A 13,099-nucleotide genomic window follows, 5' to 3' on the forward strand; every position below is an offset into this window, starting at 1 on the left:
TAAGTTTCTTGTAACTCTGAGATCTTCAGATTTGAAGAGAACATTTCAAGAAACTGACTACACAAGAAAAACTGACTGCCCCAGGCCCTACACTAATAAACCCCTGCAGTTTTCCATTATCACCATTACCAGCATTCAAACCAGGCTCTAGCAGATACTTAGGTCTCAACTGAATGGATCCTTTCTTAAGCATCTCATATCAAAATGACTAAGCAGCTTGGGAGATGGTTTCTTCTTCGCTTATGCCTTCCTCCTCTAGCATCCATACACTGGAGGGGGGCTGTTTCTGCTACTTCACACGGGAACTCACAATGGCTACTCTCTGCCTTTCAGCTCCAGCAGCAGGTCCACAGCATGCACTGAAGAAGCTGCGTCACTGGCCTGATCTTCCCACTCAAGCAGCTCTGCCTGGACTCAGTCTCTCCACTGCACTCAGCCCCAGGCAGGAGCATTCCCGCCTCGGGTTCTCACTGACGCTCTTCTGCCCACCATCCCCAACATTCTCAATCCCGCTTTGGCAATCCTAAACCTATCTCTTTTTCAAGGTTCAAGATAAGCATTCATGCCCTTTGTGGAATCTTCTCTAAATCACTTAGAGCTATCCTTCTCACAATTTTTAAAAAACGAGACTATCAATATATTCTCAATTGCCTCACACTTTCTAGTCTGCCTTAAATCTGTACTCTAATGCTTTCAGTCTGTGAAGTGAAATAATCCATGTAAATGTTCCCTGAGAACTACTAACCGTTATATAGACAGCTCCCAAATCATACACAGGTTGGAAACATATTTATGTGTTAAATATACTGCATATATTTAAGAAAACTATTACTTATTAAATTCAGTTATTTCTTCAATTCATTATTCCCATTTATTTAGGAACAAATGCTCCCTGGAGTCAAAGTAGTGCAGTAATTAATTAAGAACATGGGCTCATTACACAGAATAGAATAAAATCCTGTATTCTCGCACAAGTGGACTTACAATTAATAATTTGACTTCTGGGTCATTTTACAATGTGTACCTGAGGTAGTCAATTATACCCAACTGTTTATAATATCATTTTGATAGGAAAATGCATTCTAATTTCCAACCTGAGAGCCTCCGAACACAGCAACCAAAAGTTCTGCACTGTAGGCTGAGACAAAGATAGAGACTGCGTTAGGTCAGCCACACATGAACAATGTACGCATCCTCATTTGTGTAAGCAAATGCACTGTGCTCTATCATCTTCATCTCCATCTCTCCCATGGGATTTTCCCTGGAGAAAATCCCCCCAGGGATGTTGGGGGGAATGGGTTCTGGGTCAGCTTAAGACTTATGCTCCATCGCCACCCATCAGCATATATGATATTCAGATACACAGGTTGGCTTCCCCAACCAGGCTGAAAAACCAGGGCTCAGGTGTTGTATCTACTTCTTGTTTCCCTAAGCAGTAGGCACAGGATAATGTAATAACAGTTGGCTGTATTTAAGACTAAATGCTGGCTGCTTCTATTCCCAGAGGTCCAAGATAACTAAGAACAACCTACTTGTATCTCTTTTCCAGATGAGGTGTTCTAAGGGAAATTTTAAATCCATTTCCCCCCACAGCTCCCAGTTTCACCGTAGGATCTACGTTTGGACTATCACCTAGAAAACAAAATGCAAATACTTTCATAGTAAAGTACAAACATTTTTCCTGATACTAAGGGTATGGATTCCTGCATTTAATGGGTTCTAGAAAATAATCCACTTTACAAATATCGAAAATAACCACATCTCAACCGCTTTTTTTTTTTTTGGCTGCGTTGCCTGTGGGATCTTAGTTCTCCGACCAGCGATCAAACCTGTGCCCCCTGCATTGGAAGCACAGTGTCTTAATCACTGGACAGCCAGAGAAGTCCCTCAACCTCTTTCTTAAATTTCTCCCTACCTTTCAGGCTGAGAATTCAAAACTTATTTGAAAACAAGGCTACCAGTGCCATGTGCCAGTATAACTTATGACATGACCACAGAATTCACAAATTTCAGGTTCTTCCAATACATCAGGAAAGCAACTAGAAACTGTCAGCAATGGGATTGTGGAAAAAGAACTCGATTAGAAGCTAAAACACCTAAGTTGAGATCCTTGTCCATTCTTGCTCAAGCAAACTGCAAACCCTCTGGCACTCTGTTCCCTCACCTATAAAACAGTAACACTCCATCTCTGACACAGCTCCTAGGAAAACTGTGAGATCAACTGAAAATATGTGCAATGGCAATGAAAATTAAAACGTTACAGATATGAAATACTATATTATTTCTAGGGTTGAGTATTATTCTTAAATGACTGACTCTTCAAGTTCAGTAAAGCAAAAAGAATTGCTCTTATTAGCCAGAGTAGGATTGAACCCCCCTCCCCACCAAAAACCCTACTAGTCAATTAAATATCCCAGTAAGAATGACAAATCATAAACTTCAAAATTTGGGGGAACACTAGAGCTAAGGCAACACCAAACTATAATTTGCTTTTGTGTAGGAGCGGTTTGATTCAGAACATCCTGGTAACAGTTTTTGAACATACCACATTTATACACAGAAATCTGGTTACTGGCATCTAGGACAGCGAGGTCGTTACTCTTTTCAGGGTGTGCGGAGAACATGATTTGATTTACAGGGTGTGGGAGCAGCAGTCGGTAGGTGCACATGGGAGGTGGAACCACACTCTGCCGGAAGACTGTCACCAGTACCCTGTCTGCACGTGAGAGAGAAAGAGGATTAGACACATGGATACTCAATTTGTAAAACAAGAGATTTGAACAGCACAATAACACTAATAATGGTGCTAGAAAATATACAGCAATTCTTGAAAGTAATTGTTGGTGTTATTATCATGAATAAGCTTAAACACAGTGCAGGGGAGGAAAGTAAATGTCAGGGCTCTGTCTATATCTGGCTATTGTCACCTCCAGGCCTACAGCAGTCCATCTCTAGGCTTGGAGTTTCAGGTGCCAGGGACTAGGGCAAGAAGGCCAAAAGGTCAGAGTTCCAGCTTTAAACCTGGGCCTGCAGCCAAGCCAGAGTAAACCAAAATCCTTAAAGCACTTCTCTGTGCATGGATCTGGTAATAAGGCATATCTGCTTAAGTCCTTCACACAGAACATATGATTGTAAAATCAGTCTTATGATCACTACATAGAACTTACAAATTAGTACACCAACTCACATTACAATCTCAGAAGCAAGTTTTCTTTTATGTCCTCAGCAATAAATAAACTGTCTATTTAGGTGACTATGTCTTTCCAAGTTTCTTCCTCCTCACCAAACAAAAACTCTCAACCAAATTAAACAAAACCAACCCAAACCTCACACGAGGCAGATGTCTGTGACTTGAACTGAACACACTGGAAAGTTATGTAATTGACAAGCATTCTATCAAAAAACAAAGCCACACAACAGAGTTGTGCGAGGGTCAACGTAACCCTATGGCACGGCACAAAGACAAGGCTGACACACCAATGCCACAAGCCTACTGCTGTCTTCCTCTCAACCCACGGTCAGCAATGTCAATGTCCTCAAAGCCCAGATAAGTAAATATGTGAATGTGAAGGCATGGTTGTAGTACAACAGGGAGTTGGGGGAGGTGGGTAAAAAGGAGAGACTATGGTTCTCAGAAGAGTACATGCCTCACTTAAGGGCGTTCCCATCCAACTCAAACCGAAACAAAAATAAGTACAAACAAACCAAACAACCAGAATGGTCAATCAAATAAAAATTCCCCACTGTTTCAGTCAAGCCACCACATCTGCAGGCCCACGGACACACTTTCCAGCTCCTTACTTCCATCAACAACAGCCACATTTGCCATGTCACTCAAATTATCCCCCAAGCTTCGGTCAGTTGTCCAGTGCCAGTCATAGCAGAGGTAATGCCAGCCTTGACAGAGAACATGCAGCCGGTACGGGGTCACTGGGTCCCACATCAGAGACACAATCTTGCTCTTCCCACAGGTGCCGAAGGGCAGACTTTGCTTGAGATACCAGTGATAGTTTCCAACAGTCCAGAGCTGAACTGCAGGAGGAAATGAGAGGAAGGCCATCAGAGGCAGAGGCCAGACGACCAGACTTCATACCACTTGCTAGAGAGGGATGAAGACACACTTTTCTTTTTCAAATGCCGCTTTCTGCTCAGCCTCTTCATTAAGATATTATTAACAATAATTGCTAAAGTACAGTTTTTCATGAGGATAAAATCATGAAAAGCATCAATAAGGTCAGAAGCACACATGTTCATTTTTGCCTCTACCTTCAACCTTTATGATCATGAGGATAGAAGGCCATAGCATAGCATAGTGCTTTAGTGAGTTGTTTTTTCATAAAGACTTGGAAAGAACAAAAGTTGGCAATTAGATTAAAAGTGTTAAAACAACCCAATCCAAGAGCACTAGACTAGCATCACTATGTTATATTACACTTAAGATGCTTATTATTTTCTTCCAGGTGTTTCGCATGCAGTTATGTCCAAAGGAGATTACCCTGTAGTTACCCTTTCCAATGTCTATTAAAAGAAAAAGACCTAAACCCGGAGCGTGCAGGAAATAGGAAGAAGTTAGTCAAACAGTACAGACTTTCAGTTATAAGTTCCAGGGATCTAATGTATAGCATGGTGACTATAGTTAATAATACTGTATTATATACTTGAAAGTTGCTATGAGAGTAGATCCTAAAACATTCTCACCATAACAACAAAAACAATAATTATAGGAAGTGAAGGATGAATTAACCTTATTGTGGTAAACATTTCACAGTATATGCATGTATTGGATCATCACATTGTACCTCCTGAAGGTACACATTACATGTCAATTATATTTCAATAAAGCTGGGGAAAAAAAAGACCTAACCATGTCAAAGCCAAACTTTATTAAACAGATGACACACAGAAATGAAAATTTTAATTGTATTAAGGAACTTCTTTTCTTTAAACATCTCCCTGATCACTAATTCTTAACTCAGCAATCACAGCAAATCGAACCTAGTTCTCAAACCAGGCTATTACAATACTTCTACCTAGCTCTGGGTTAAGTCAGACCACACGCTCATGCTCTGTGAGGAGAGATGTTGTGGCTATTCTTGCACCAACACTTTTATCCTGAGCATATCACGGGGCCAGCCCTTGACACCTGGTTAGTCAGTGGTTCTCAACTCTGGCTGCACATTGAAAATAACCCGGAAGTTTAAAAAAAAAAAATTAAATACTGATGCATAGTCCCCACCAAAACACACTGAAAGCAAATCTGAGATGAGGCCTGGATAGCATTTTTTTATTCTAAAGGTACAGCCAGGGTTGAGAACTACTGTGTTGAATGAATGAATGAATGAATAAATAAATAAATAAAGCTTCTTAATAACATTTCAGTTAAAGTTCTATTGGTTAAAAAGTTTGAAAGCCATTCAGAAAATAATCAAGTGAAAAGATTATTAAAAAAAAAATGTTCAGTGCACTGCTATTGATAGTGAAAAATTACAAAAGTTTAAATGTCTAACACCATAGGATTTAATAAATTGTGGCATATATGAATATACAGCAAGTTAAAATGATATCTGAAATGTGAATAGTTTGTGACACGTTGTAAAAGCAAGTTACAAAACTGCAGATATCATACCTACATATTTAACAAAAATGAGATCATAACTCTACTGAGATGTATACATAAAACCTGGAAGAAGAAAATTTTAATAGTGATTTTTACTAGATGATAGAATTATGGAAGAACTTTTTTCTTCCCATCTTTATTTTCTAATGTTTTCACATGTTATATATACACTGAAAAATACATATTTATAATTTGATTTATAATTTAAAAGCTATAGAAGATTCTTACTTATATCTAATCTCACTTCTCTTTCACTTCCACAGTATTCCTTTGGCTAGCATTTTGATTTGCTACAGTAATACCATCCATGAAGAGAAAGCATGGATGACTTATGATGGTTAATTTATATGTCAACTTGGCTAGGCTATGGTGTCCAGTTGTTTGAGCAAACACTACTCTCGATGTTGCTGGGAAGGTATCCTACAGATGTGATTAACCTTCCTAATCAGTTGCCTTTAAGTACAGAAGATTATCCTCCATAATGCAGATGGATCTCCTGCAAAGAATGTATGGCCTTAAGAGCAAACATTGAAGTTTCCCAGAGAAAAAGGAATTTTATCTCAAGACTGTAACAGAGAATCTTGGCCGAGTTTCCAGACTGTGGGCCTGTCCCACAGATTTTGGATTCAAGAGCGTGGAGCTGCAACATCAGCTCTTAACTGAGTTTCCAACCAGCCAGCCTACCCTGATCCTATTTTTCTAGAGAACCCCGCCTGACACATAATATACATAACCCTGCTTGAAATCCAGCCCACCAAAAGCTAACCACTCCCTCACCTCACCTACCTCCTGCCCGTTATCTTTGATTCCATTACAGGATTAAGTAGAAGGGATAAAGGAAGCTCTACAGCCTACTACTTTCATTACATTTTATGGGACATAAAGCTGAGATACTAGAGCTGTCTTACCATAGGTTTTTAGAGCGGAATTTTCTTCCCTCTGAAGGTCTTCCAGCCAAACTGCAAGCACAGTGGAATCTGCATTCCAGAGAAGGTCATTAACCTAGTAGGGGAAAAAAAAAAAAACCTGTCACTGGCCTTTATTTATTTACCTCAAAATCTTTATGATAGCTAAATTCCCTGCCCTCACAAGCCAAATAATCCTACACTTGCGTTGATCCCTAGCTGTACATTACTAACCTATGGAGTTACTAAACAAACCTCTGTCATCATATGTAGAAGACTTTTAAAAAATGCATTATGTTTAAATAGCCAAATGCAAGGTGATGTGTAGGCCAGAGAGTAAAGAACAGATGAAAATAATTTTGCAAAATGCTGCTACATATCTGTTGAAAGTAAGTAACAGGTACATGGAAGTTCAATAAACTCTTCTCTCAACTTTTAGTATATTTAAATTTTCACATAGCTAAAAATTACCAAGATTTGTTTCTGCTCCAGCAAAGATCCCAATGGTATATAATCTCCTCAATGTTTAAATGTTATAAATGACAAGTATCTTTATAATTGGAAGAATTATGGTTTTGTCAAAATAAACAATAAAAACTAGCATTCCTATTTCCTTTCTGTGTTTTATCTAGCGTGCAGAAGAAATGCCCTTTCTTCTCTGCAAAATCTTAAGAAAAACAATTTCTCTTTTACAAAAAAAAGAAAAAATTCAGTCATAAGAAGCCACTATTTTTATTACTGTCTACTCTGGGGCTTCTATTTACACACCCATATCAAATACAAACCTCTATAGCTGTGGAAAGTCCTCTAAATTTGATGGTGACACAACTCAGGCACCTACCTTAACCTCATCTTTGAGGAAAGGAAGTGTAAAATGTCCATGGAGAAGTCCATTTTTCTCAAAAAATACAACATCCTGCTGATTGGGTTTATCTTGCGTAGATGCAATTAAACTGCCTGAGGGCCTTAAAGCAAACCCAGAGTGTTAGAACATCCAAAAGCTCATCCAGCTGGCTAAGAACAAGATGAAATTCAGAGAAACAATTTTTTTCAGCGAAAACAAAAAGGCTCCATCCAAGGAAGTTTTAAATCCCACGTTTCCTGGCAAGCAGTCACCCTAGTGGCTCTGTCCTAGAGGACAGAGTGCCTTTCCCTGATTTGCACAAGGGCTCTATTGCCCAGAAAGCCTCACAGATTGAGACTGCACTTGGATGACTTTTTAAAAAACTAACAAATTATTTAACCCATTCCCAGTAGTATGTCCTATAAAACCATAACCTATTTCTCTTTCAATTATATGACTTCAGCAACATTCCATGCTCTGGTAGGTATTTTTAAAGACTTCTCAATCTACTGAAAACACCTCAATAGCCCCTCTTGTTTATATTTGTCTCTGGATTTTTAATTCAAATACATTTCTCTCTTTATCACCCAACTGCCACTCAAATACCGGTGGGAAACAGATGTCTAAAACCTAGAGCCCTAGGTTTTGCCTGTAACAGATGCTTCTGAGGCAGGAGATATTTCTTCTGTCTATAATCAGCGCAGCCACATATCACAAGCAGGTTGTGACCTGCACAAGGGTACTGGGCCAACAGGTGAATTGGGCCTGAATCCAGCCTGCATGTTCTTCAGCAAACAGGTCCCCTAGTGTGGGAATCTGTGCAGAGAAAGGAAGCCCTCTTTCTAGTTTTCACCAAAGCTCAGCTACTCCAAAGATCTTCCCAGACTGCAACTTCCCTCTTAAGCACCAGTTTCTGTTTGACACAGTGGCTTCATGTAGGCCCTGCCTACAACCTATAAAATGTGGGCCTTGGAATGATGAGGTCTGTGAAGCTCAGAATCTACTATTCAAACCACATTCAGGCTTCAGGGAAGTAAAAAAAAGAGATACAGGCTTACAGTCAAATAAGAGAAAGTAATTATCTTTTTCTGTTTTATAAACACGTACATTCAATAGGTGCCACCCGCCACCCCCTCTCAGTTCCAAGTAATTCTCTGGGGAAGTTACAAAGTTTCTTCTTCTACTCACTTCCAAGCCAGAGCAGGTCCCAGTCCTGCCACAGGCTCACTGGTTGACTGTAAAACAAACTCCCGGCTCCACACTCTGACCTTTCGAGCTCCTGTGCAGTAGATAGAAGGGAAAAAAATGATGACAAAACTTAAAGCACTGTGATAAACATTGTCAAGTCAGAACTTCCAAACACCTTCCTTATTAATAAAAACTGTTATGGTTTTACAAAGCCAACTAAGTTAATCTTGTTAAAAATTTGTATCCAACAGGTAGGAGGCTGGACCACACAGCCTCAAAGAACTCTTCTAATTCTTAGCTCTATATTCGTTTAACATCTAAAGTAGTATAATCGTTATCTCATATGTGGAATGAAAGAAAACCTTCAATGCAAAAGGAAGAAAAATTGCCTCAACTTAGTAAGATTAAAAAAAATTTTGTTTAACTGCAGTTTATTTCCATACCTGTCTCTGGGCAAACAACACTCACAGCAAAAAACTGTCCATCACCACGCCAGGTGACTTGTGGTCTATGGTCATCCCAGGGCAAAGCAGACTCATGCTTAAGAGAGGAAAACAACACAAACGTTACTGGAGGCCTTAAATGGCCCAGAATCAAACAAGCTGCAGGCTATTAAAGTTGAATCATTTATATAGGGTTTAAGCTATCTAGAAAACAAGTTTCACAGAATCCTCAGGAACGCTTCCAGAAGGGCCCTGAGACCCAGAAATCATCAAGAAAAGAACTTAAAACAAAGTCCTTCTCTGGGCATTAAAAAGTGGCCTCCAAGCACAGCAACACAGAAAAAGAGCTACAGATCTAGATATTAAAAATAATGAGCTGAGGAATCCATCAAGTAACTATACAAAGAAATAAATGTTCATCTAAATTTAAGAGGGTAGAGTTTTATTTACTGAGTAAGCTTCACAATGATGCAAAGAAGAGTTAAGAAGATGAGAAGAAGGCGGACAGGGAAGAGCCAGAGGAGATAAAGCCAGCAGCAATGCTGAAAACAAGGACAAGCTCCATGTTCTGCAGCACAAAAAGAAGAAAGGTTTCCAGTGCCACTTGCATCTCAGTCCTGAAGATCTTGAAGACAGAAACCAATTCTGTGGGTTTGGGGACAAATGACCACCTGAGCATCCATCATCACATTCCAGTGACAGGCTAAGTCGGAATGGTGCTGGTGCCACGATCTGCACAGTAGGGAATTCAGAGCAGCCTAACAAGATTTATTCTCAATGAAACTGCCCTGTGGTATAGAACACAAACTTCCTCCAATAAAGGGTTAAGAGACAAAATATGAGTTACAGGGAATGTAGCTGGAAATAAATTAAGGATGGAAAACGTAAATGGCAGGCAGTGTATTCTCACCTATCCTAGAAGGTCAGCTCAGGGAAATTTCCACTTACAATAAAGACAAAATGATTCCATTTGCTCAGGCCCACATCTTGGGATTATCCTCAATTCCTCTCTCTCACCCCACATCTGATCTATTATCAATAAATCCTGTAGCTCTATCTTCAAAATGCATCCAGAAAGAAGGAAAACGTATAGTTTCATCCAGGAAGAGAAATCAGGAAAAACAAATCTAATATATACATATGCAGGAAAAGTATAAAAACATGCATGTAAATGATCAACAGTGAATGCAGGACAGCAGCTCCTTCTGGGGAGGAAGAAGCAGGGCATCAGGAAGGGATACGATGTTTCATCTCTGTTTGTGATATTGGTTATAATCAAATGAATACTGGTTATAATTATTCTCTATATGAAAAAAACAAAACAAAGCAACTTGGCAATAAAAAAGAGAAAAGACTCTTTCTAGGATGACTCATTCCCTACGGTCTCTAAACAGCTTCAGTTTTACTAGAGCAGATGAGATCTGTCCATTACCACCCTCTACCTGTGAAATGGAGCAGGACCCTATGGTCCTGCCCCCTAGCCCCCCACTATGTCCTCAGCCTGCCTTTTGTCTGCGGAAAAACTTTAGCCAAAAAATAAATCTAATCAGAGAAGTGAGGAAAATGCAGAAACAAAGGCAAACAGTCCAACAAGACTAAATAATAATAGTTTAGTCATTAAGCATAGCCAAGGACCTTTAGTTCCTCCTCAAGGGCTATAGATAATATTCTGAGCCAGATCCTTTGAGCTGTCTTATAGATACTGAAACCCTCACCAGGTGGAAGAAGTTAACAACATGACAACCAGATTATTGCATGACATACGCTGCCACAATTCTAAGAATTGGCCTCAAAGAAATGGGAACAAACAGACCCTGGACCTAAGACTAACTGTACTTAATAATCAAGATGCTGGTCAGACCACCGCATGACCAATTTCAAGATGACTGTCAGAGCTGCCTGTACCGTTTCTGCATGTAGCCCTCTCCCTCAGCCTATAAAAGCTCTTGCCCACTGTCAGGGGTGGGGAGTTGGCCTTTGCACAAAAATTCCCCCCCGCCGCCCCCCCCACCCCAAACCCCCAGTTGCCAGCATCCGGCAGAATAAAGCAAACTTTTCTTTCTACCAACCTTGCCTCTTTACTGGCTTTACAGCAGCAAGAAGCTGGACCCCACTTTTGGTAACACGTGGATACCTAAGATTTCCTGGTGGGTAGCAGAACTTCTATTTGTTCCAAACAAGGTTCTTTATCCATCAGACCAACCTTACCATTTGCATCTGAAAGGCTGCTTGCCTGCCTTCTGATCCATGGAACTGCGTTTCCTTCCTGCCCCAGCCAACAGTGATGAACTTGCCTAGAGAACAGTTGAGTGAGAACATGCAAGACAACCAATAAACTAAATAAAATAAAAGCAGTTTCATAGCTATTCTTCATGAAGTTGGGTCCTCTGAGAGCTCTCAATAAATTGACCAGCAGTCAATATTTTAAAAACCTATATTCCATACTATATGCCGAAGTGATTTTGAAGACTTTGAAATGCCTTTATTTTGGAAAGTGCTTTACTGCCATCATATATAAATTCCCTTGATGGCAGTCAGCAATCCATCCCCACTTTACAAGTAAGGAGAATGAAACATGAAAAATCTATGTAATATGCCCACGGATAACAAAACATAAAACTCAAGAAGACAAGAGCTGGGAATAAAATTCCGATTGAAAGTGTTCAATCCACTAAATGTATCCAACCTCCCTGCTAGTGATGGAGAAGACCACAGATTATGGAATTCAATCCCTCGCAGAGACAGAGACCCCCTAGTGATAGAGGCCAAAATTAGAAGACAGGGCTTCTGCCTTCCAGGCTGGGCTTCTTTCTAAATCATAATGCTGATCTTAGATAAAACATAAAGTCAGAGTTGCTGAAATAATACAGCCTTCTGTTCCTGAAGGTACGATCTGGCATCTACCTGTAAGAGGTGCTACAGAGATGTCCCTGAAAGCATCAGTCAGATCCAGGACCCGATACTTCCCTCCTACAACGGATGCTGATTCTGACGAAGCAGGGCTGTTTATAATTTCTATAAATTATGGTCAGCACAACCATTTCCTGTCTGTTCTGCTGGCACATCCAGTATTGCAGCACCTCAAAGCATACTGTGCTGTTGTATACAAATAGTAGTGCCTATCCTGGGGCACACCCCTGGGCGTCTATCCAAAAGTTTCCCCAGAGAGGGTCGGGGAGAGAAGCAAGACAACTTTTCCAGTGGGATCAGATAATAAGTGATGGAGTTTACAGCAGGAATCAGCAAACTACAGGCTGCATCTGCTTTTACAAGTAAACTTGTGCTGGAACACAGCCACAGCCACTTCTTCATGCACTGTCTTTAAGCACATTCACACTACATCAGCAGAGCTGAGTCGCTGCGACAGAGACCATATGGCCTGAAAGCTGAAAACAGTTACTATCTAGCTCCTTTACAGAACATGTTTGTTGACACCTCGGTTAGAAGAAAAATATCTATTCAACACTTCACAGAGTGACTTTTTGTACTGACAAATACATTTCTAAGACCTCAGACCCTGACTTGGACTCCCTCTCCTCTCCTCTGATTTACTCTATTAGACTTATGAAAAAGCTGGTGGGATAAGCCAGGACCAGAGCACTTTCCCATGCAAAGATGTGTTGGTCACTACCTCTGTGACTATCCTCAAAGCTGGATGCCCCAACGTCCCACCCTGGACCCTAGACTCAGCACCATACCTGCTTCCTGAGCAAGCACATCTACTCCCAAGATTATAAAGACTCCCCACATGCCAATGACTCCAGTCCACAACTCTGGCCTCTCCTGAGCTTCAGCCCCTTCTATCTGCCTGCTTCACATGGTGATCCCACATGGCCCTTAAATCCAAAACAGAACTCACCACCCCACGCCTTACAGACCTTCCCTGTCAGATAACGGCATCTTTATTTCCACTACCTGAGCTTCTGGCTAGAGTCCTACTAAACTTTCTTCTTCACCTTAAGTACCCAAAGCCTATTTATTTCACTTTCTAAACTGGTATTTCTCAAAGTAGCTAGGGCAAGAGGGGAACCATGCAAATATATTCCAAAAAAGTTTCTCATAATTCTGAAAAATGTACTCCTATCCTTTTTGAGAATCAAAA

The 13,099-nt window shown here is 40.4% G+C and overlaps 1 protein-coding gene across 5 annotated transcripts in view; it reads right to left on the reverse strand.

Moving 5' to 3' along the window:
* Positions 1 to 13,099, reverse strand: part of LOC130844230 (elongator complex protein 1) — a 58,946-nt gene that overhangs the window by 36,340 nt on the left and 9,507 nt on the right. For all 5 annotated transcript variants that reach the window (XR_009051218.1, XM_057720496.1, XM_057720494.1 and 2 more), the window contains exons 6-13: positions 11,206 to 11,291; positions 8,998 to 9,094; positions 8,555 to 8,645; positions 7,364 to 7,487; positions 6,526 to 6,619; positions 3,802 to 4,032; positions 2,546 to 2,716; positions 1,533 to 1,632 (exon numbers count right to left, since the gene is read on the reverse strand). Coding sequence is in view for 4 of the 5 variants with exons in the window: in XM_057720496.1 (XP_057576479.1) it covers positions 1,533 to 1,632; positions 2,546 to 2,716; positions 3,802 to 4,032; positions 6,526 to 6,619; positions 7,364 to 7,487; positions 8,555 to 8,645; positions 8,998 to 9,094; positions 11,206 to 11,291 (994 nt within the window). In the remaining variant the exon portion in view is untranslated. The remainder of the gene's footprint in view (positions 1 to 1,532; positions 1,633 to 2,545; positions 2,717 to 3,801; positions 4,033 to 6,525; positions 6,620 to 7,363; positions 7,488 to 8,554; positions 8,646 to 8,997; positions 9,095 to 11,205; positions 11,292 to 13,099) is intronic.

This window comes from Hippopotamus amphibius, chromosome 2 (genome assembly GCF_030028045.1).
Source record: "Hippopotamus amphibius kiboko isolate mHipAmp2 chromosome 2, mHipAmp2.hap2, whole genome shotgun sequence".
In the NCBI taxonomy this organism is placed as follows: domain Eukaryota; kingdom Metazoa; phylum Chordata; class Mammalia; order Artiodactyla; family Hippopotamidae; genus Hippopotamus; species Hippopotamus amphibius.